This window comes from Petromyzon marinus (genome assembly GCF_048934315.1).
Source record: "Petromyzon marinus isolate PM22_M1 ecotype Great Lakes invasive population chromosome 77 unlocalized genomic scaffold, UKy_Petmar_22M1.pri1.0 chr77_unloc.2, whole genome shotgun sequence".
In the NCBI taxonomy this organism is placed as follows: domain Eukaryota; kingdom Metazoa; phylum Chordata; class Hyperoartia; order Petromyzontiformes; family Petromyzontidae; genus Petromyzon; species Petromyzon marinus.
Window position 1 is genome coordinate 931396 of NW_027422622.1, and position 22590 is coordinate 953985.

The 22590-nt window shown below is 53.3% G+C and overlaps 1 protein-coding gene across 3 annotated transcripts in view; it reads left to right on the forward strand.

Annotated features, from left to right (window-relative positions):
• The window catches only part of SRRD (SRR1 domain containing), an 84414-nt gene that overhangs the window by 45751 nt on the left and 16073 nt on the right, over nucleotides 1-22590 (forward strand). For all 3 annotated transcript variants that reach the window (XM_076058603.1, XM_076058601.1, XM_076058602.1), the window contains 2 exons: nucleotides 987-1085; nucleotides 5461-5612. In XM_076058603.1, the coding sequence (XP_075914718.1) occupies nucleotides 987-1085; nucleotides 5461-5612 (251 nt within the window). The remainder of the gene's footprint in view (nucleotides 1-986; nucleotides 1086-5460; nucleotides 5613-22590) is intronic.

Genomic DNA, 22590 nt, shown 5'->3' on the forward strand with positions numbered 1-22590 from the left:
AACACCTACACGTGGACACCTACACGTGACAGGTGAACACCTACAGGTGAACACCTACAGGTGACAGGTGAACACCTACACGTGAACACCTACACGTGACAGGTGAACACCTACAGGTGAACACCTTCACGTGACAGGTGAACACCTACACGTGAACACCTACAGGTGAACACCTACACGTGAACACCTACACGCGACAGGTGGACACCTACAGGTGACAGGTGAACACCTACACGTGAACACCTACAGGTGAACACCTACAGGTGACAGGTGAACACCTACACGTGAACACCTACAGGTGAACACCTACACGTGAACACCTACAGGTGAACACCTACAGGTGACAGGTGAACACCTACACGTGAACACCTACAGGTGAACACCTACACGTGAACACCTACAGGTGACAGGTGAACACCTACACGTGAACACCTACACGTGAAAGGTGGACACCTACAGGTGAACTTCTAACAGCCCTGCTAGAGGCTACCTGGGGGAGCTTTGTCTGTGTATGGTGTGTGTAGTACATAGACACTGCTGCTGCTACTCGCTACTAACAGCACTTGCCCCTGCAGCCCTGCCAGAGGCTACCTGGGAGAGCTTTGTCTGTGTATGGTGTGTGTAGTACTTAGACACTGCTGCTGCTACTCGCTAGCTAACTGCACTTGCCCCTGCAGCCCTGCTAGAGGCTACCTGGGGGAGCTTTGTCTGTGTGTGTACATCATAGGTGGTGTTACTCGCTAGCTAGCAGCACTTGCCCCTGCAGCCCTGCCGGAGGCTACCTGGGGGAGCTTTGTCTGTGTGTGTACATCATAGGTGGTGCTACTCGCTAGCTAACATCACTTGCCCCTACAGACCTGCTAGAGGCTACCTGGGGGAGCTTTGTCTGTGTGTGTGCATCATAGGTGGTGCTACTCGCTAGCTAACAGCACTTGCCCCTGCAGCCCTGCTAGAGGCTACCTGGGCGACCTGTGTCTGTGTGCTAGGTGGTGAGGAGTAAGGTGAGTGTCTATGATCCGGTGTTCTCTGCTGCGGAAGGACAGACACTCACCAGCCTGGGGATGAACTTGGTGAGGTACAATGAGGTGAGTGGGTGGGTGAGTGGGTGGGTGAGTGGGTGAGTGAGTGGGTGAGTGGATGGGTGAGTGCGTGAGTGAGTGAGTGGGTGAGTGAGTGAGTGAGTGGGTGAGTGAGTGAGTGGGTGAGTGAGTGGGTGGGTGAGTGAGTGGGTGAGTGAGTGGGCGAGTGAGTGGGTGAGTGGGCGAGTGAGTGGGTGAGTGGGTGAGTGAGTGAGTGAGTGGGTGAGTGAGTGAGTGAGTGGGTGAGTGAGTGAGTGGGTGAGTGAGTGAGTGGTTGAGTGAGTGGGTGAGTGAGTGAGTGAGTGGGTGAGTGAGTGAGTGGGTGAGTGGGTGAGTGAGTGAGTGGGTGAGTGGGTGAGTGAGTGAGTGGTGAGTGAGTGGGTGAGTGAGTGAGTGAGTGGGTGAGTGGGTGGGTGGGTGAGTGAGTGGGTGAGTGAGTGGGTGGCTGGGTGGGTGGATGGGTGAGTGAGTGGGTGGGTGAGTGAGTGGGTGGATGGGTGAGTGAGTGAGTGGGTGAGTGGGTAGGTGAGTGAGTGGGTGGCTGGGTGGGTGGATGGGTGAGTGTGTGAGTGAGTGGGTGAGTGAGTGGGTGAGTGGGTGAGTTAGTGGGTGAGTTAGTGGGTGAGTGAGTGAGTGGGTGAGTGAGTGAGTGAGTGGGTGAGTGGGTGGGTGAGTGGGTGAGTGGGTGAGTGAGTGGGTGAGTGAGTGGGTTAGTGAGTGAATGGGTGGGTGAGTGAGTGAGTGGGTGAATGAGTGAGTGGGTGAGTGGGTGAGTGGGTGGGTGAGTGAGTGAGTGGGTGAGTGGGTGGGTGGGTAGGTGAGTGGGTGGCTGGGTGGGTAGATGGGTCAGTGTGTGAGTGAGTGGGTGAGTGGGTGGGTGAGTGAGTGAGTGAATGGGTGGGTGAGTGGGTGAGTGGGTGGGTGAGTGAGTGAGTGGGTGAGTGGGTGAGTGGGTGGGTGGGTAGGTGAGTGGGTGGCTGGGTGGGTAGATGGGTCAGTGTTGTGAGTGAGTGGGTGAGTGGGTGGGTGAGTGGGTGAGTGAGTGAGTGGGTGAGTGGGTGAGTGAGTGAGTGGTGAGTGAGTGGGTGAGTGGGTGGGTGGGTGAGTGGGTGAGTGAGTGAGTGGTGAGTGAGTGGGTGAGTGGGTGAGTGGGTGAGTGGGTGGGTGGGTGAGTGAGTGAGTGGGTGAGTGAGTGGGTGGCTGGGTGGGTGGATGGGTGAGTGAGTGGGTGGGTGAGTGAGTGAGTGAGTGGGTGGATGGGTGAGTGAGTGAGTGAGTGGGTGAGTAGGTAGGTGAGTGATTGGGTGGCTGGGTGGGTGGATGGGTGAGTGTGTGAGTGAGTGGGTGAGTGAGTGGGTGAGTGGGTGAGTTAGTGGGTGAGTTAGTGGGTGAGTGAGTGAGTGAGTGGGTGAGTGAGTGAGTGAGTGGGTGAGTGGGTGGGTGAGTGGGTGAGTGGGTGAGTGAGTGGGTGAGTGAGTGAGTGGGTTAGTGAGTGAGTGGGTGAGTGGGTGGGTGAGTGGGTAGGTGAGTGAGTGAGTGAGTGGGTGAGTGGGTGAGTGAGTGGGTGAGTGGATGGGTGAGTGCGTGAGTGAGTGAGTGGGTGAGTGAGTGGGTGAGTGGATGGGTGAGTGGGTGAGTGAGTGGGTGGGTGAGTGAGTGAGTGAGTGGGCGAGTGAGTGGGTGAGTGGGCGAGTGAGTGGGTGAGTGGGTGAGTGAGTGAGTGGGTGAGTGAGTGAGTGAGTGGGTGAGTGAGTGAGTGGGTGAGTGAGTGAGTGGTTGAGTGAGTGGGTGAGTGAGTGAGTGAGTGGGTGAGTGAGTGAGTGAGTGGGTGAGTGAGTGAGTGGGTGAGTGGGTGAGTGAGTGAGTGGGTGAGTGGGTGAGTGAGTGAGTGGTGAGTGAGTGGGTGAGTGAGTGAGTGGGTGAGTGGGTGGGTGGGTGAGTGAGTGGGTGAGTGAGTGGGTGGCTGGGTGGGTGGATGGGTGAGTGAGTGGGTGGGTGAGTGAGTGAGTGAGTGGGTGGATGGGTGAGTGAGTGAGTGGGTGAGTGGGTAGGTGAGTGAGTGGGTGGCTGGGTGGGTGGATGGGTGAGTGTGTGAGTGAGTGGGTGAGTGAGTGGGTGAGTGGGTGAGTTAGTGGGTGAGTTAGTGGGTGAGTGAGTGAGTGGGTGAGTGAGTGAGTGAGTGAGTGGGTGAGTGGGTGGGTGAGTGGGTGAGTGAGTGGGTGAGTGAGTGGGTTAGTGAGTGAATGGGTGGGTGAGTGAGTGAGTGGGTGAATGAGTGAGTGGGTGAGTGGGTGAGTGGGTGGGTGAGTGAGTGAGTGGGTGAGTGGGTGAGTGGGTGGGTGGGTAGGTGAGTGGGTGGCTGGGTGGGTAGATGGGTCAGTGTGTGAGTGAGTGGGTGAGTGGGTGGGTGAGTGAGTGAGTGAATGGGTGGGTGAGTGGGTGAGTGGGTGGGTGAGTGAGTGAGTGGGTGAGTGGGTGAGTGGGTGGGTGGGTAGGTGAGTGGGTGGCTGGGTGGGTAGATGGGTCAGTGTTGTGAGTGAGTGGGTGAGTGGGTGGGTGAGTGGGTGAGTGAGTGAGTGGGTGAGTGGGTGAGTGAGTGAGTGGTGAGTGAGTGGGTGAGTGGGTGGGTGGGTGAGTGGGTGAGTGAGTGAGTGGTGAGTGAGTGGGTGAGTGAGTGAGTGGGTGAGTGGGTGGGTGGGTGGGTGAGTGAGTGGGTGAGTGAGTGGGTGGCTGGGTGGGTGGATGGGTGAGTGAGTGGGTGGGTGAGTGAGTGAGTGAGTGGGTGGATGGGTGAGTGAGTGAGTGAGTGGGTGAGTAGGTAGGTGAGTGAGTGGGTGGCTGGGTGGGTGGATGGGTGAGTGTGTGAGTGAGTGGGTGAGTGAGTGGGTGAGTGGGTGAGTTAGTGGGTGAGTTAGTGGGTGAGTGAGTGAGTGGGTGAGTGAGTGAGTGAGTGGGTGAGTGGGTGGGTGAGTGGGTGAGTGGGTGAGTGAGTGGGTGAGTGAGTGAGTGGGTTAGTGAGTGAGTGGGTGAGTGGGTGGGTGAGTGGGTAGGTGAGTGAGTGAGTGAGTGGGTGAGTGAGTGGGTGAGTGAGTGAGTGAGTGGGTGAGTGGGTGAGTGAGTGGGTGAGTGAGTGGGTGAGTGGGTGAGTGAGTGAGTGAGTGGGTGAGTGAGTGAGTGAGTGGGTGAGTGAGTGAGTGGGTGAATGAGTGAGTGGGTGAGTGGGTGAGTGGGTGGGTGAGTGAGTGAGTGGGTGAGTGAGTGCGTGAGTGGGTGAGTGAGTGAGTGAGAGAGTGAGTGGGTGAGTGGGTGAGTGGGTGGGTGAGTGAGTGGGTGAGTGGGTGAGTGGGTGGGTAGGTGAGTGAGTGGGTGAGTGAGTGGGTAAGTGAGTGAGTGGGTGAGTGGGTGAGTGAGTGAGTGGGTGAGTGGGTGAGTGAGTGAGTGGGTGGGTGAGTGAGTGAGAGAGTGAGTGGGTGAGTGGGTGAGTGAGTGGGTGAGTGAGTGGGTAGGTGAGTGGGTGAGTGAGTGGGTGGGTGAGTGGGTGAGTGAATGGGTAAGTGAGTGAGTGGGTGAATGAGTGGGTGAGTGAGTGAGTGAGTGGTTGAGTGAGTGAGTGAGTGGGTGGGTGAGTGAGTGAGAGAGTGAGTGGGTGAGTGGGTGAGTGGGTGAGTGAGTGGGTGAGTGAGTGGGTAGGTGAGTGGGTGAGTGAGTGGGTGGGTGAGTGGGTGAGTGAATGGGTAAGTGAGTGAGTGGGTGAATGAGTGGGTGAGTGAGTGAGTGAGTGGTTGAGTGAGTGAGTGAGTGGGTGGGTGAGTGAGTGAGAGAGTGAGTGAGTGAGTGGGTGAGTGAGTGGGTGAGTGGGTGGGTGAGTGGGTGAGTGGGTGAGTGAGTGAGTGGTTGAGTGGGTGAGTGAGTGAGTGGTTGAGTGGGTGAGTGAGTGGGTGGGTGAGTGGGTGAGTGAGTGGGTGAGTGAGTGGGTGAGTGAGTGCCCACGTTAATCTACCTCCCACTCTCCCCCCCACTCTCCCCCCCACTCTCCCCACTCTCCCCCCACTCTCCCCTCTCCCCCCACTCTCCCCCACTCTCCCCCACTCTCCCCCCACTCTCCCCCACTCTCCCCCCACTCTCCCCTCTCCCCCCACTCTCCCCCCACTCTCCCCCCACTCTCCCCACTCTCCCCCCACTCTCCCCACTCTCCACCACTCTCCCCCCACTCTCCCCCCCACTCTCCCCCACTCTCCCCTCACTATCCCCACTCTCCCCCCACTCTCCACCACTCTCCCCCACTCTCCCCCCACTCTCCCCCCACTCTCCCCCACTCTCCCCCCACTATCCCCCCACTCTCCCCCCACTCTCCCCCCACTATCCCCCCACTATCCCCCAGGAGGGCAAGCGTAGGGTGAGTGTGCCGACAATTTTTTTCCTTCCGCACTGCGGCAAAGCGCTCAGCAACAACCTCTTGTGGAGCAACTGGGACCAGCGGAGCCTTCCGCAGGCAATCCTCATCGGCAACAGCCTCTCGTCCGTCGTGAGCAGGCGAGTTCGGGTCTCTGTGGGTCTCTGTGGGTCTCTGTGAGTCTCTGTGAGTCTCCGTGGGTCTCTGTGAGTTTCTGTGTGGATCTCTGTGTGTCTGTGAGTCTCTGTGTGGATCTCTGTGTGTCTGTGAGTCTCTGTGTGTGTCTGTGAGCGTCTGTGAGTGTCTGTGAGTCTCTGTGGGTCTCTGTGAGGCTCTGTGGGTCTCTGTGTGTGTCTGTGAGTGTCTGTGAGTCTCTGAGAGTCTCTGTGAGTCTCTGTGAGTCTCCGTGAGTCTCTGTGTGTCTCTGTGTGTGTCTGTGAGTGTCTGTGAGTCTCTGTGGGTCTCTGTGGGTCTCTGTGAGTCTCTGTGTGTGTCTGTGAGTCTCTGTGGGTCTCTGTGGGTCTCTGTGAGTCTCTGTGTGTCTCTGTGTGTGTCTGTGAATCTCTGTGAGTTTCTGTGGGTCTCTGTGTATGTCTGTGAGTCTCTGTGGGTCTCTGTGGGTCTCTGTGGGTCTCTGTGGGTCTCTGTGGGTCTCTGTGGGTCTCTGTGAGTCTCTGTGTGTGTCTGTGAGTCTCCGTGGGTCTCTGTGAGTCTCTGTGTGTCTGTGAGTCTCCGTGGGTCTCTGTGAGTTTCTGTGTGTTTATGTGAGTCTCTGTGTGTTCCTGTGTATGTCTGTGTGTCTGTGAATCTCTGTGTGTCTCTGTGAGTCTCTGTGTGTCTGTGAATCTCTGTGAGTCTCTGTGAGTCTCTGTGTGTGTCTCTGTGAGTCTCTGTGTGTGTCTCTGTGAGTCTCTGTGGGTCTCTGTGGGTCTCTGTGTGTGTCTGTGAGTCTCTGTGGGTCTCTGTGTGTCTCTGTGTGTCTGTGAATCTCTGTGAGTCTCTGTGAGTCTCTGTGTGTGTCTCTGTGAGTCTCTGTGTGTGTCTCTGTGAGTCTCTGTAGGTCTCTGTGGGTCTCTGTGTGTGTCTGTGAGTCTCTGTGGGTCTCTGTGTGTCTCTGTGTGTCTGTGAATCTCTGTGAGTCTCTGTGAGTCTCTGTGTGTGTCTCTGTGAGTCTCTGTGTGGGTCTCTGTGAGTCTCTGTGAGTCTCTGTGGGTCTCTGTGGGTCTCTGTGTGGGTCTCTGTGTGGGTCTCTGTGTGTCTGTGAGTCTCCGTGGGTCTCTGTGAGTTTCTGTGTGTTTATGTGAGTCTCTGTGTGTTCCTGTGTATGTCTGTGTGTCTGTGAATCTCTGTGTGTCTCTGTGAGTCTCTGTGTGTCTGTGAATCTCTGTGAGTCTCTGTGAGTCTCTGTGTGTGTCTCTGTGAGTCTCTGTGTGTGTCTCTGTGAGTCTCTGTGGGTCTCTGTGGGTCTCTGTGTGTGTCTGTGAGTCTCTGTGGGTCTCTGTGTGTCTCTGTGTGTCTGTGAATCTCTGTGAGTCTCTGTGTGTGTCTCTGTGAGTCTCTGTGTGTGTCTCTGTGAGTCTCTGTGGGTCTCTGTGGGTCTCTGTGTGTGTCTGTGGGTCTCTGTGGGTCTCTGTGAGTCTCTGTGAGTCTCTGTGTGTGTCTGTGAGTCTCTGTGAGTCTCTGTGTGTGTCTGTGAGTGTCTGTGAGTGTCTGTGAGTCTCTCTGTGTCTCTGTGAGTCTCTGTGTGTCTCTGTGAGTCTCTGTGTGTCTCTGTGTGTGTCTGTGAGTCTCTGTGAGTCTCTGTGGGTCTCTGTGAGTCTCTGTGTGGATCTCTGTGTGTCTGTGAGTCTCTGTGAGTCTCTGTGTGTGTCTGTGAGTCTCTGTGAGTCTCTGTGGGTCTCTGTGGGTCTCTGTGAGTCTCTGTGTGTGTCTGTGAGTCTCTGTGAGTCTCTGTGGGTCTCTGTGAGTCTCTGTGGGTCTCTGTGTGTCTGTGAGTCTCTGTGGGTCTCTGTGGGTCTCTGTGAGTCTCTGTGGGTCTCTGTGGGTCTCTGTGGGTCTCTGTGTGGATCTCTGTGTCTCTGTGTGTCTGTGAGTCTCTGTGGGTCTCTGTGGGTCTCTGTGAGTCTCTGTGGGTCTCTGTGTGTCTGTGAGTCTCTGTGGGTCTCTGTGTGTGTCTGTGTGTCTCTGTGGGTCTCTGTGGGTCTCTGTGTGGATCTCTGTGTGTGTCTGTGAGTCTCTGTGAGTCTCTGTGTGGATCTCTGTGTCTCTGTGAGTCTCTGTGAGTCTCTGTGAGTCTCTGTGGGTCTCTGTGGGTCTCTGTGAGTCTCCGTGAGTCTCTGTGAGTCTCTGTGGGTCTCTGTGAGTCTCTGTGTGTGTCTGTGGGTCTCTGTGAGTCTCTGTGTGGATCTCTGTGTCTCTGTGAGTCTCTGGGTCTCTGTGAGTCTCTGTGAGTCTCTGTGGGTCTCTGTGAGTCTCTGTGTGGATCTCTGTGTGTCCGTGAGTCTCTGTGGGTCTCTGTGAGTCTCTGTGTGGATCTCTGTGTGTCTCTGTGTGTCTCTGTGAGTTTCTGTGTGTCTGTGAGTCTCTGTGTGTATCTGTGTGTGTCTCTGTGGGTGTCTCTGAGTCTACGTGAGTCTCTGTGTGTCTCTGTGTGTCTCTCTGAGTCTCTGTGTGTCTCTGTGAGTCTCTGTGAGTCTCTGTGAGTCTCTGTGTGTCTCTGTGTGTCTCTCTGAGTCTCTGTGAGTCTCTGTGGGTCTCTGTGAGTCTCTGTGTGGATCTCTGTGTGTCTGTGAGTCTCTGTGAGTCTCTGTGTGTGTCTGTGTGTCTCTGTGAGTCTCTGTGGGTCTCTGTGAGTCTCTGTGTGTGTCTGTGAGTCTCTGTGTGTCTCTGTGGGTCTCTGTGAGTCTCTGTGTATCTCTGTGTGTCTCTGTGGGTCTCTGTGAGTCTCTGTGTGGATCTCTGTGTGTCTGTGAGTCTATGTGAGTCTCTGTGGGTCTCTGTGTGGATCTCTGTGTGTGTCTGTGAGTCTCTGTGAGTCTCTGTGTGGATCTCTGTGTCTCTGTGAGTCTCTGTGGGTCTCTGTGAGTCTCTGTGAGTCTCTGTGGGTCTCTGTGGGTCTCTGTGAGTCTCCGTGAGTCTCTGTGAGTCTCTGTGGGTCTCTGTGAGTCTCTGTGTGTGTCTGTGGGTCTCTGTGAGTCTCTGTGTGGATCTCTGTGTCTCTGTGAGTCTTTGTGGGTCTCTGTGAGTCTCTGTGAGTCTCTGTGGGTCTCTGTGAGTCTCTGTGTGGATCTCTGTGTGTCCGTGAGTCTCTGTGAGTTTCTGTGAGTCTCCGTGAGTCTCTGTGTGTCTCTGTGTGTCTCTGTGAGTTTCTGTGTGTCTGTGAGTCTCTGTGTGTATCTGTGTGTGTCTCTGTGGGTGTCTCTGAGTCTACGTGAGTCTCTGTGTGTCTCTGTGTCTCTCTGAGTCTCTGTGTGTCTCTGTGAGTCTCTGTGAGTCTCTGTGAGTCTCTGTGTGTCTCTGTGTGTCTCTCTGAGTCTCTGTGAGTCTCTGTGGGTCTCTGTGAGTCTCTGTGTGGATCTCTGTGTGTCTGTGAGTCTCTGTGAGTCTCTGTGTGTGTCTGTGTGTCTCTGTGAGTCTCTGTGGGTCTCTGTGAGTCTCTGTGTGTGTCTGTGAGTCTCTGTGTGTCTCTGTGGGTCTCTGTGTGTCTCTGTGGGTCTCTGTGAGTCTCTGTGTGGATCTCTGTGTGTCTGTGAGTCTATGTGAGTCTCTATGGGTCTCTGTGAGTCTCTGTGTGTGTCTGTGTGTGTCTGTGAGTCTCTGTGGGTCTCTGTGACTCTCTGTGTGTGTCTGTGAATCTCTGTGAGTCTCTGTGTGTCTCTGTGTGTGTCTGTGAGTTTCTGTGGGTCTCTGTGTGTGTCTGTGAGTCTCTGTGAGTCTCTGTGAGTCTCTGTGTGTGTCTCTGTGAGTCTCTGTGTGGGTCTCTGTGAGTCTCTGTGAGTCTCTGTGGGTCTCTGTGGGTCTCTGTGTGGGTCTCTGTGTGGGTCTCTGTGTGTCTGTGAGTCTCCGTGGGTCTCTGTGAGTTTCTGTGTGTTTATGTGAGTCTCTGTGTGTTCCTGTGTATGTCTGTGTGTCTGTGAATCTCTGTGTGTCTCTGTGAGTCTCTGTGTGTCTGTGAATCTCTGTGAGTCTCTGTGAGTCTCTGTGTGTGTCTCTGTGAGTCTCTGTGTGTGTCTCTGTGAGTCTCTGTGGGTCTCTGTGGGTCTCTGTGTGTGTCTGTGAGTCTCTGTGGGTCTCTGTGTGTCTCTGTGTGTCTGTGAATCTCTGTGAGTCTCTGTGTGTGTCTCTGTGAGTCTCTGTGTGTGTCTCTGTGAGTCTCTGTGGGTCTCTGTGGGTCTCTGTGTGTGTCTGTGAGTCTCTGTGGGTCTCTGTGTGTCTCTGTGTGTCTGTGAATCTCTGTGAGTCTCTGTGAGTCTCTGTGTGTGTCTCTGTGAGTCTCTGTGTGTGTCTCTGTGAGTCTCTGTGGGTCTCTGTGGGTCTCTGTGTGTGTCTGTGAGTCTCTGTGGGTCTCTGTGTGTCTCTGTGTGGATCTCTGTGTGTCTCTGTGTGTGTCTGTGTGTCTCTCTGTGAGTCTCTGTGTGTCTGTGAGTCTCTGTGAGTCTCTGTGGGTCTCTGTGGGTCTCTGTGAGTCTCTGTGAGTCTCTGTGAGTCTCTGTGGGTCTCTGTGGGTCTCCGTGGGTCTCTGTGGGTCTCTGTGGGTCTCTGTGGGTCTCTGTGTGTCTCTGTGTGGATCTCTGTGTGTCTGTGAGTCTCTGTGAGTCTCTGTGTGTCTCTGTGTGTGTCTGTGGGTCTCTGTGGGTCTCTGTGAGTCTCTGTGAGTCTCTGTGTGTGTCTGTGAGTCTCTGTGAGTCTCTGTGTGTGTCTGTGAGTGTCTGTGAGTGTCTGTGAGTCTCTCTGTGTCTCTGTGAGTCTCTGTGTGTCTCTGTGAGTCTCTGTGTGTCTCTGTGTGTGTCTGTGAGTCTCTGTGAGTCTCTGTGGGTCTCTGTGAGTCTCTGTGTGGATCTCTGTGTGTCTGTGAGTCTCTGTGAGTCTCTGTGTGTGTCTGTGAGTCTCTGTGAGTCTCTGTGGGTCTCTGTGGGTCTCTGTGAGTCTCTGTGTGTGTCTGTGAGTCTCTGTGAGTCTCTGTGGGTCTCTGTGAGTCTCTGTGGGTCTCTGTGTGTCTGTGAGTCTCTGTGGGTCTCTGTGGGTCTCTGTGAGTCTCTGTGGGTCTCTGTGGGTCTCTGTGGGTCTCTGTGTGGATCTCTGTGTCTCTGTGTGTCTGTGAGTCTCTGTGGGTCTCTGTGGGTCTCTGTGAGTCTCTGTGGGTCTCTGTGTGTCTGTGAGTCTCTGTGGGTCTCTGTGTGTGTCTGTGTGTCTCTGTGGGTCTCTGTGGGTCTCTGTGTGGATCTCTGTGTGTGTCTGTGAGTCTCTGTGAGTCTCTGTGTGGATCTCTGTGTCTCTGTGAGTCTCTGTGAGTCTCTGTGAGTCTCTGTGGGTCTCTGTGGGTCTCTGTGAGTCTCCGTGAGTCTCTGTGAGTCTCTGTGGGTCTCTGTGAGTCTCTGTGTGTGTCTGTGGGTCTCTGTGAGTCTCTGTGTGGATCTCTGTGTCTCTGTGAGTCTCTGGGTCTCTGTGAGTCTCTGTGAGTCTCTGTGGGTCTCTGTGAGTCTCTGTGTGGATCTCTGTGTGTCCGTGAGTCTCTGTGGGTCTCTGTGAGTCTCTGTGTGGATCTCTGTGTGTCTCTGTGTGTCTCTGTGAGTTTCTGTGTGTCTGTGAGTCTCTGTGTGTATCTGTGTGTGTCTCTGTGGGTGTCTCTGAGTCTACGTGAGTCTCTGTGTGTCTCTGTGTGTCTCTCTGAGTCTCTGTGTGTCTCTGTGAGTCTCTGTGAGTCTCTGTGAGTCTCTGTGTGTCTCTGTGTGTCTCTCTGAGTCTCTGTGAGTCTCTGTGGGTCTCTGTGAGTCTCTGTGTGGATCTCTGTGTGTCTGTGAGTCTCTGTGAGTCTCTGTGTGTGTCTGTGTGTCTCTGTGAGTCTCTGTGGGTCTCTGTGAGTCTCTGTGTGTGTCTGTGAGTCTCTGTGTGTCTCTGTGGGTCTCTGTGAGTCTCTGTGTATCTCTGTGTGTCTCTGTGGGTCTCTGTGAGTCTCTGTGTGGATCTCTGTGTGTCTGTGAGTCTATGTGAGTCTCTGTGGGTCTCTGTGTGGATCTCTGTGTGTGTCTGTGAGTCTCTGTGAGTCTCTGTGAGTCTCTGTGTGTGTCTCTGTGAGTCTCTGTGTGGGTCTCTGTGAGTCTCTGTGAGTCTCTGTGGGTCTCTGTGGGTCTCTGTGTGGGTCTCTGTGTGGGTCTCTGTGTGTCTGTGAGTCTCCGTGGGTCTCTGTGAGTTTCTGTGTGTTTATGTGAGTCTCTGTGTGTTCCTGTGTATGTCTGTGTGTCTGTGAATCTCTGTGTGTCTCTGTGAGTCTCTGTGTGTCTGTGAATCTCTGTGAGTCTCTGTGAGTCTCTGTGTGTGTCTCTGTGAGTCTCTGTGTGTGTCTCTGTGAGTCTCTGTGGGTCTCTGTGGGTCTCTGTGTGTGTCTGTGAGTCTCTGTGGGTCTCTGTGTGTCTCTGTGTGTCTGTGAATCTCTGTGAGTCTCTGTGTGTGTCTCTGTGAGTCTCTGTGTGTGTCTCTGTGAGTCTCTGTGGGTCTCTGTGGGTCTCTGTGTGTGTCTGTGAGTCTCTGTGGGTCTCTGTGTGTCTCTGTGTGTCTGTGAATCTCTGTGAGTCTCTGTGAGTCTCTGTGTGTGTCTCTGTGAGTCTCTGTGTGTGTCTCTGTGAGTCTCTGTGGGTCTCTGTGGGTCTCTGTGTGTGTCTGTGAGTCTCTGTGGGTCTCTGTGTGTCTCTGTGTGGATCTCTGTGTGTCTCTGTGTGTGTCTGTGTGTCTCTCTGTGAGTCTCTGTGTGTCTGTGAGTCTCTGTGAGTCTCTGTGGGTCTCTGTGGGTCTCTGTGAGTCTCTGTGAGTCTCTGTGAGTCTCTGTGGGTCTCTGTGGGTCTCCGTGGGTCTCTGTGGGTCTCTGTGGGTCTCTGTGGGTCTCTGTGTGTCTCTGTGTGGATCTCTGTGTGTCTGTGAGTCTCTGTGAGTCTCTGTGTGTCTCTGTGTGTGTCTGTGGGTCTCTGTGGGTCTCTGTGAGTCTCTGTGAGTCTCTGTGTGTGTCTGTGAGTCTCTGTGAGTCTCTGTGTGTGTCTGTGAGTGTCTGTGAGTGTCTGTGAGTCTCTCTGTGTCTCTGTGAGTCTCTGTGTGTCTCTGTGAGTCTCTGTGTGTCTCTGTGTGTGTCTGTGAGTCTCTGTGAGTCTCTGTGGGTCTCTGTGAGTCTCTGTGTGGATCTCTGTGTGTCTGTGAGTCTCTGTGAGTCTCTGTGTGTGTCTGTGAGTCTCTGTGAGTCTCTGTGGGTCTCTGTGGGTCTCTGTGAGTCTCTGTGTGTGTCTGTGAGTCTCTGTGAGTCTCTGTGGGTCTCTGTGAGTCTCTGTGGGTCTCTGTGTGTCTGTGAGTCTCTGTGGGTCTCTGTGGGTCTCTGTGAGTCTCTGTGGGTCTCTGTGGGTCTCTGTGTGGATCTCTGTGTCTCTGTGTGTCTGTGAGTCTCTGTGGGTCTCTGTGGGTCTCTGTGAGTCTCTGTGGGTCTCTGTGTGTCTGTGAGTCTCTGTGGGTCTCTGTGTGTGTCTGTGTGTCTCTGTGGGTCTCTGTGGGTCTCTGTGTGGATCTCTGTGTGTGTCTGTGAGTCTCTGTGAGTCTCTGTGTGGATCTCTGTGTCTCTGTGAGTCTCTGTGAGTCTCTGTGAGTCTCTGTGGGTCTCTGTGGGTCTCTGTGAGTCTCCGTGAGTCTCTGTGAGTCTCTGTGGGTCTCTGTGAGTCTCTGTGTGTGTCTGTGGGTCTCTGTGAGTCTCTGTGTGGATCTCTGTGTCTCTGTGAGTCTCTGGGTCTCTGTGAGTCTCTGTGAGTCTCTGTGGGTCTCTGTGAGTCTCTGTGTGGATCTCTGTGTGTCCGTGAGTCTCTGTGGGTCTCTGTGAGTCTCTGTGTGGATCTCTGTGTGTCTCTGTGTGTCTCTGTGAGTTTCTGTGTGTCTGTGAGTCTCTGTGTGTATCTGTGTGTGTCTCTGTGGGTGTCTCTGAGTCTACGTGAGTCTCTGTGTGTCTCTGTGTGTCTCTCTGAGTCTCTGTGTGTCTCTGTGAGTCTCTGTGAGTCTCTGTGAGTCTCTGTGTGTCTCTGTGTGTCTCTCTGAGTCTCCGTGAGTCTCTGTGGGTCTCTGTGAGTCTCTGTGTGGATCTCTGTGTGTCTGTGAGTCTCTGTGAGTCTCTGTGTGTGTCTGTGTGTCTCTGTGAGTCTCTGTGGGTCTCTGTGAGTCTCTGTGTGTGTCTGTGAGTCTCTGTGTGTCTCTGTGGGTCTCTGTGAGTCTCTGTGTATCTCTGTGTGTCTCTGTGGGTCTCTGTGAGTCTCTGTGTGGATCTCTGTGTGTCTGTGAGTCTATGTGAGTCTCTGTGGGTCTCTGTGTGGATCTCTGTGTGTGTCTGTGAGTCTCTGTGAGTCTCTGTGAGTCTCTGTGTGTGTCTCTGTGAGTCTCTGTGTGGGTCTCTGTGAGTCTCTGTGAGTCTCTGTGGGTCTCTGTGGGTCTCTGTGTGGGTCTCTGTGTGGGTCTCTGTGTGTCTGTGAGTCTCCGTGGGTCTCTGTGAGTTTCTGTGTGTTTATGTGAGTCTCTGTGTGTTCCTGTGTATGTCTGTGTGTCTGTGAATCTCTGTGTGTCTCTGTGAGTCTCTGTGTGTCTGTGAATCTCTGTGAGTCTCTGTGAGTCTCTGTGTGTGTCTCTGTGAGTCTCTGTGTGTGTCTCTGTGAGTCTCTGTGGGTCTCTGTGGGTCTCTGTGTGTGTCTGTGAGTCTCTGTGGGTCTCTGTGTGTCTCTGTGTGTCTGTGAATCTCTGTGAGTCTCTGTGTGTGTCTCTGTGAGTCTCTGTGTGTGTCTCTGTGAGTCTCTGTGGGTCTCTGTGGGTCTCTGTGTGTGTCTGTGAGTCTCTGTGGGTCTCTGTGTGTCTCTGTGTGTCTGTGAATCTCTGTGAGTCTCTGTGAGTCTCTGTGTGTGTCTCTGTGAGTCTCTGTGTGTGTCTCTGTGAGTCTCTGTGGGTCTCTGTGGGTCTCTGTGTGTGTCTGTGAGTCTCTGTGGGTCTCTGTGTGTCTCTGTGTGGATCTCTGTGTGTCTCTGTGTGTGTCTGTGTGTCTCTCTGTGAGTCTCTGTGTGTCTGTGAGTCTCTGTGAGTCTCTGTGGGTCTCTGTGGGTCTCTGTGAGTCTCTGTGAGTCTCTGTGAGTCTCTGTGGGTCTCTGTGGGTCTCCGTGGGTCTCTGTGGGTCTCTGTGGGTCTCTGTGGGTCTCTGTGTGTCTCTGTGTGGATCTCTGTGTGTCTGTGAGTCTCTGTGAGTCTCTGTGTGTCTCTGTGTGTGTCTGTGGGTCTCTGTGGGTCTCTGTGAGTCTCTGTGAGTCTCTGTGTGTGTCTGTGAGTCTCTGTGAGTCTCTGTGTGTGTCTGTGAGTGTCTGTGAGTGTCTGTGAGTCTCTCTGTGTCTCTGTGAGTCTCTGTGTGTCTCTGTGAGTCTCTGTGTGTCTCTGTGTGTGTATGTGAGTCTCTGTGAGTCTCTGTGGGTCTCTGTGAGTCTCTGTGTGGATCTCTGTGTGTCTGTGAGTCTCTGTGAGTCTCTGTGTGTGTCTGTGAGTCTCTGTGAGTCTCTGTGGGTCTCTGTGGGTCTCTGTGAGTCTCTGTGGGTCTCTGTGGGTCTCTGTGAGTCTCTGTGGGTCTCTGTGGGTCTCTGTGGGTCTCTGTGTGGATCTCTGTGTCTCTGTGTGTCTGTGAGTCTCTGTGGGTCTCTGTGGGTCTCTGTGAGTCTCTGTGGGTCTCTGTGTGTCTGTGAGTCTCTGTGGGTCTCTGTGTGTGTCTGTGTGTCTCTGTGGGTCTCTGTGGGTCTCTGTGTGGATCTTTGTGTGTGTCTGTGAGTCTCTGTGAGTCTCTGTGTGGATCTCTGTGTCTCTGTGAGTCTCTGTGAGTCTCTGTGAGTCTCTGTGGGTCTCTGTGGGTCTCTGTGAGTCTCCGTGAGTCTCTGTGAGTCTCTGTGGGTCTCTGTGAGTCTCTGTGTGTGTCTGTGGGTCTCTGTGAGTCTCTGTGTGGATCTCTGTGTCTCTGTGAGTCTCTGGGTCTCTGTGAGTCTCTGTGAGTCTCTGTGGGTCTCTGTGAGTCTCTGTGTGGATCTCTGTGTGTCCGTGAGTCTCTGTGGGTCTCTGTGAGTCTCTGTGTGGATCTCTGTGTGTCTCTGTGTGTCTCTGTGAGTTTCTGTGTGTCTGTGAGTCTCTGTGTGTATCTGTGTGTGTCTCTGTGGGTGTCTCTGAGTCTACGTGAGTCTCTGTGTGTCTCTGTGTGTCTCTCTGAGTCTCTGTGTGTCTCTGTGAGTCTCTGTGAGTCTCTGTGAGTCTCTGTGTGTCTCTGTGTGTCTCTCTGAGTCTCTGTGAGTCTCTGTGGGTCTCTGTGAGTCTCTGTGTGGATCTCTGTGTGTGTCTGTGAGTCTCTGTGTGTCTCTGTGGGTCTCTGTGAGTCTCTGTGTATCTCTGTGTGTCTCTGTGGGTCTCTGTGAGTCTCTGTGTGGATCTCTGTATGTCTGTGAGTCTATGTGAGTCTCTGTGGGTCTCTGTGTGGATCTCTGTGTGTGTCTGTGAGTCTCTGTGAGTCTCTGTGTGGATCTCTGTGTCTCTGTGAGTCTCTGTGGGTCTCTGTGAGTCTCTGTGAGTCTCTGTGGGTCTCTGTGGGTCTCTGTGAGTCTCCGTGAGTCTCTGTGAGTCTCTGTGGGTCTCTGTGAGTCTCTGTGTGTGTCTGTGGGTCTCTGTGAGTCTCTGTGTGGATCTCTGTGTCTCTGTGAGTCTCTGTGGGTCTCTGTGAGTCTCTGTGAGTCTCTGTGGGTCTCTGTGAGTCTCTGTGTGGATCTCTGTGTGTCCGTGAGTCTCTGTGAGTTTCTGTGAGTCTCCGTGAGTCTCTGTGTGTCTCTGTGTGTCTCTGTGAGTTTCTGTGTGTCTGTGAGTCTCTGTGTGTATCTGTGTGTGTCTCTGTGGGTGTCTCTGAGTCTACGTGAGTCTCTGTGTGTCTCTGTGTCTCTCTGAGTCTCTGTGTGTCTCTGTGAGTCTCTGTGAGTCTCTGTGAGTCTCTGTGTGTCTCTGTGTGTCTCTCTGAGTCTCTGTGAGTCTCTGTAGGTCTCTGTGAGTCTCTGTGTGGATCTCTGTGTGTCTGTGAGTCTCTGTGAGTCTCTGTGTGTGTCTGTGTGTCTCTGTGAGTCTCTGTGGGTCTCTGTGAGTCTCTGTGTGTGTCTGTGAGTCTCTGTGTGTCTCTGTGGGTCTCTGTGTGTCTCTGTGGGTCTCTGTGAGTCTCTGTGTGGATCTCTGTGTGTCTGTGAGTCTATGTGAGTCTCTATGGGTCTCTGTGAGTCTCTATGTGTGTCTGTGTGTGTCTGTGAGTCTCTGTGGGTCTCTGTGACTCTCTGTGTGTGTCTGTGAATCTCTGTGAGTCTCTGTGTGTCTCTGTGTGTGTCTGTGAGTTTCTGTGGGTCTCTGTGTGTGTCTGTGAGTCTCTGTGAGTCTCTGTGAGTCTCTGTGGGTCTCTGTGGGTCTCTGTGAGTCTCCGTGAGTCTCTGTGTGTGTCTGTGAGTCTCTGTGGGTCTCTGTGAGTCTCTGTGAGTCTCTGTGTGTGTCTCTGTGAGTCTCTGTGGGTCTCTGTGGGTCTCTGTGGGTCTCTGTGAGTCTCCGTGAGTCTCTGTGTGTGTCTGTGAGTCTCTGTGGGTCTCTGTGGGTCTCTGTGGGTCTCTGTGTGTCTGTGTGTCTCTCAGTGTGTCTCTGTGAGTCTCTGTGAGTCTCTGTGTGGATCTCTGTGTGTGTCTGTGAGTCTCTGTGGGTCTCTGTGAGTCTCTGTGTGTCTCTGTGAGTCTCTGTGAGTCTCTGTGTGTCTCTGTGAGTTTCTGTGTGTCTGTGAGTCTCCGTGTGTCTCTGTGTGTGTCTCTGTGGGTCTCTGAGTCTCTGTGTGTCTCTGTGTGGATCTCTGTGTGTCTGTGAGTCTCTGTGAGTTTCTGTGAGTCTCTGTGGGTCTCTGTGAGTCTCTGTGTGTCTCTGTGTGGATCTCTGTGTGTCTGTGAGTCTCTGCGAGTTTCTGTGAGTCTCTGCGGGTCTTTGTGAGTCTCCGTGTGTCTCTGTGTGGATCTCTGTGTGTCTGTGAGTCTCTGTGAGTCTCTGTGTGTGTCTGTGTGTGTCTGTGAGTCTCTGTGGGTCTCTGTGAGTCTCTGTGTGTGTCTGTGAGTCTCTGTGTGTGTCTGTGAGTCTCTATGAGTCTGTGAGTCTCCGTGTGTCTCTGTGAGTCTCTGTGTGTGTCTGTGGGTCTCTGTGAGTCTCTGTGTGTCTCTGTGAGTCTCTGTGTGTCTCTGTGAGTCTTTGTGTGTCTCCGTGAGTCTCTGTGTGTGTCTGTGAGTTTCTGTGAGTCTCTGTGTGTATCTGTGAGTCTCTGTGAGTTTCTGTGTGTCTCTGTGAGTTTCTGTGAGTTTCTGTTGGTCTCTGCGGGTCTCTGTGAGTTTCTGTGTGTCTGTGAGTCTCTGTGGGTCTCTGTGTGTGTCTCTGTGAGTCTCTGTGTGTCTCTGTGTGTCTGTGAGTCTCTGTGGGTCTATGTGTGTCTCTGTGTGTCTCTGTGAGTTTCTGTGAGTCTCTGTGAGTCTCTGTAAGTCTTTGTGAGTTTCTGTGTGTGTCTGTGAGTCTCTGTGTGTGTCTGTGAGTCTTTGTGGGTCTCTGTGTGTCTCTGTGGGTGTCTGTGAGTCTACGTGAGTCTCTGTGTGTCTCTGTGTGTCTCTCTGAGTCTCTGTGTGTCTCTGTGAGTCTCTGTGAGTCTCTGTGTGTGTCTCTGTGGGTCTCTGTGTGTGTTTGTGTGTCTCTCTGTGTGTCTCTGTGAGTCTCTGTGTGTCTGTGTGTCTCTCAGTGTGTCTCTGTGAGTCTCTGTGAGTCTCTGAGTCTCTGTGTGTCTCTGTGTGGATCTCTGTGTGTCTGTGAGTCTCTGTGAGTTTCTGTGAGTCTCTGCGGGTCTCTGTGAGTCTCCGTGTGTCTCTGTGTGGATCTCTGTGTGTCTGTGAGTCTCTGTGAGTCTCTGTGTGTCTCTGTGTGTGTCTGTGTGTCTCTCTGTGTGTCTCTGTGAGTCTCTGTGTGTCTCTGTGGGTCTCTGTGAGTCTCTGTGAGTCTCCGTGAGTCTCCGTGTGTCTCTGTGGGTCTCTGTGAGTCTCTGTGTGTCTCTGTGTGGATCTCTGTGTGTCTGTGAGTCTCTGTGAGTCTCTGTGTGTCTCTCTGTGTGTCTCTGTGTGTCTCTGTGAGTCTCTGTGTGTCTCTGCGTGTCTCTGTGAGTGTCTGTGTGTGTCTTTGAGTCTCTGTGAGTCTCTGTGTGTCTCTGTGAGTCTCTGTGAGTCTCTGTGTGTCTGTGTGTCTCTCTGTGTGTTTTTGTGAGTCTCTGTGTGTCTCTGTGAGTCTCTATGCGTCTCTGTGAGTTTCTGTGAGTCTCCGTGTGTCTCTGTGAGTCTCTGTGTGTCTCTGTGTGTATCTGTGAGTCTCTGTGAGTCTCTGTGGGTCTCTGTGAGTCTCTGTGAGTCTCTGTGAGTTTCTGTGAGTCTCTGTGTGTCTCTGTGAGTCTCTGTGTGTCTCTGTGAGTCTCTGTGTGTCTCTGTGTGTGTCTCTGTGTGTCTCTGTGAGTCTCTGTGAGTCTCTGTGAGTTTCTGTGAGTTTCTGTGTGTGTCTGTGAGTCTCTGTGGGTCTCTGTGTGTCTCTGTGGGTGTCTGTGAGTCTACGTGAGTCTCTGTGTGTCACTGTGTGTCTCTCTGAGTCTCTGTGTGTCTCTGTGAGTCTCTGTGAGTCTCTCTGAGTCTCTGTGTGTCTCTGTGTGTGTCTGTGTGTCTCTGTGAGTCTCTGTGTGTCTCTGTGTGTCTCTGTGAGTCTCTGTGTGTCTCTGTGTGTGTCTGTGTGTCTCTGTGAGTCTCTGTGAGTTTCTGTGTGTGTCTGTGAGTCTCTGTGGGTCTCTGTGTGTCTCTGTGTGTCTCTCTGAGTCTCTGTGTGTCTCTGTGAGTCTCTGTAAGTCTCTCTGAGTCTCTGTGTGTCTCTGTGTGTGTCTGTGTGTCTCTGTGAGTCTCTGTGTGTCTCTGTGTGTCTCTGTGAGTCTCTGTGTGTCTCTGTGTGTGTCTGTGTGTCTCTGTGAGTCTCTGTGAGTTTCTGTGTGTGTCTGTGAGTCTCTGTCTGTCTCTCTGTGTGTCTCTGTGGGTCTCTGTGGGTCTCTGTGTGTGTCTGTGAGTCTCTGTGGGTCTCTGTGTGTCTCTGTGTGTCTGTGAATCTCTGTGAGTCTCTGTGAGTCTCTGTGTGTGTCTCTGTGAGTCTCTGTGTGTGTCTCTGTGAGTCTCTGTGGGTCTCTGTGGGTCTCTGTGTGTGTCTGTGAGTCTCTGTGGGTCTCTGTGTGTCTCTGTGTGGATCTCTGTGTGTCTCTGTGTGTGTCTGTGTGTCTCTCTGTGAGTCTCTGTGTGTCTGTGAGTCTCTGTGAGTCTCTGTGGGTCTCTGTGGGTCTCTGTGAGTCTCTGTGAGTCTCTGTGAGTCTCTGTGGGTCTCTGTGGGTCTCCGTGGGTCTCTGTGGGTCTCTGTGAGTCTCTGTGAGTCTCTGCGGGTCTCTGTGGGTCTCCGTGGGTCTCTGTGGGTCTCTGTGGGTCTCTGTGGGTCTCTGTGTGTCTCTGTGTGGATCTCTGTGTGTCTGTGAGTCTCTGTGAGTCTCTGTGTGTCTCTGTGTGTGTCTGTGGGTCTCTGTGGGTCTCTGTGAGTCTCTGTGAGTCTCTGTGTGTGTCTGTGAGTCTCTGTGAGTCTCTGTGTGTGTCTTTGAGTGTCTGTGAGTGTCTGTGAGTCTCTCTGTGTCTCTGTGAGTCTCTGTGTGTCTCTGTGAGTCTCTGTGTGTCTCTGTGTGTGTCTGTGAGTCTCTGTGAGTCTCTGTGGGTCTCTGTGAGTCTCTGTGTGGATCTCTGTGTGTCTGTGAGTCTCTGTGAGTCTCTGTGTGTGTCTGTGAGTCTCTGTGAGTCTCTGTGGGTCTCTGTGGGTCTCTGTGAGTCTCTGTGTGTGTCTGTGAGTCTCTGTGAGTCTCTGTGGGTCTCTGTGAGTCTCTGTGGGTCTCTGTGTGTCTGTGAGTCTCTGTGGGTCTCTGTGGGTCTCTGTGAGTCTCTGTGGGTCTCTGTGGGTCTCTGTGGGTCTCTGTGTGGATCTCTGTGTCTCTGTGTGTCTGTGAGTCTCTGTGGGTCTCTGTGGGTCTCTGTGAGTCTCTGTGGGTCTCTGTGTGTCTGTGAGTCTCTGTGGGTCTCTGTGTGTGTCTGTGTGTCTCTGTGGGTCTCTGTGGGTCTCTGTGTGGATCTCTGTGTGTGTCTGTGAGTCTCTGTGAGTCTCTGTGTGGATCTCTGTGTCTCTGTGAGTCTCTGTGAGTCTCTGTGAGTCTCTGTGGGTCTCTGTGGGTCTCTGTGAGTCTCCGTGAGTCTCTGTGAGTCTCTGTGGGTCTCTGTGAGTCTCTGTGTGTGTCTGTGGGTCTCTGTGAGTCTCTGTGTGGATCTCTGTGTCTCTGTGAGTCTCTGGGTCTCTGTGAGTCTCTGTGAGTCTCTGTGGGTCTCTGTGAGTCTCTGTGTGGATCTCTGTGTGTCCGTGAGTCTCTGTGGGTCTCTGTGAGTCTCTGTGTGGATCTCTGTGTGTCTCTGTGTGTCTCTGTGAGTTTCTGTGTGTCTGTGAGTCTCTGTGTGTATCTGTGTGTGTCTCTGTGGGTGTCTCTGAGTCTACGTGAGTCTCTGTGTGTCTCTGTGTGTCTCTCTGAGTCTCTGTGTGTCTCTGTGAGTCTCTGTGAGTCTCTGTGAGTCTCTGTGTGTCTCTGTGTGTCTCTCTGAGTCTCTGTGAGTCTCTGTGGGTCTCTGTGAGTCTCTGTGTGGATCTCTGTGTGTCTGTGAGTCTCTGTGAGTCTCTGTGTGTGTCTGTGTGTCTCTGTGAGTCTCTGTGGGTCTCTGTGAGTCTCTGTGTGTGTCTGTGAGTCTCTGTGTGTCTCTGTGGGTCTCTGTGAGTCTCTGTGTATCTCTGTGTGTCTCTGTGGGTCTCTGTGAGTCTCTGTGTGGATCTCTGTGTGTCTGTGAGTCTATGTGAGTCTCTGTGGGTCTCTGTGTGGATCTCTGTGTGTGTCTGTGAGTCTCTGTGAGTCTCTGTGTGGATCTCTGTGTCTCTGTGAGTCTCTGTGGGTCTCTGTGAGTCTCTGTGAGTCTCTGTGGGTCTCTGTGGGTCTCTGTGAGTCTCCGTGAGTCTCTGTGAGTCTCTGTGGGTCTCTGTGAGTCTCTGTGTGTGTCTGTGGGTCTCTGTGAGTCTCTGTGTGGATCTCTGTGTCTCTGTGAGTCTCTGTGGGTCTCTGTGAGTCTCTGTGAGTCTCTGTGGGTCTCTGTGAGTCTCTGTGTGGATCTCTGTGTGTCCGTGAGTCTCTGTGAGTTTCTGTGAGTCTCCGTGAGTCTCTGTGTGTCTCTGTGTGTCTCTGTGAGTTTCTGTGTGTCTGTGAGTCTCTGTGTGTATCTGTGTGTGTCTCTGTGGGTGTCTCTGAGTCTACGTGAGTCTCTGTGTGTCTCTGTGTCTCTCTGAGTCTCTGTGTGTCTCTGTGAGTCTCTGTGAGTCTCTGTGAGTCTCTGTGTGTCTCTGTGTGTCTCTCTGAGTCTCTGTGAGTCTCTGTGGGTCTCTGTGAGTCTCTGTGTGGATCTCTGTGTGTCTGTGAGTCTCTGTGAGTCTCTGTGTGTGTCTGTGTGTCTCTGTGAGTCTCTGTGGGTCTCTGTGAGTCTCTGTGTGTGTCTGTGAGTCTCTGTGTGTCTCTGTGGGTCTCTGTGTGTCTCTGTGGGTCTCTGTGAGTCTCTGTGTGGATCTCTGTGTGTCTGTGAGTCTATGTGAGTCTCTATGGGTCTCTGTGAGTCTCTGTGTGTGTCTGTGTGTGTCTGTGAGTCTCTGTGGGTCTCTGTGACTCTCTGTGTGTGTCTGTGAATCTCT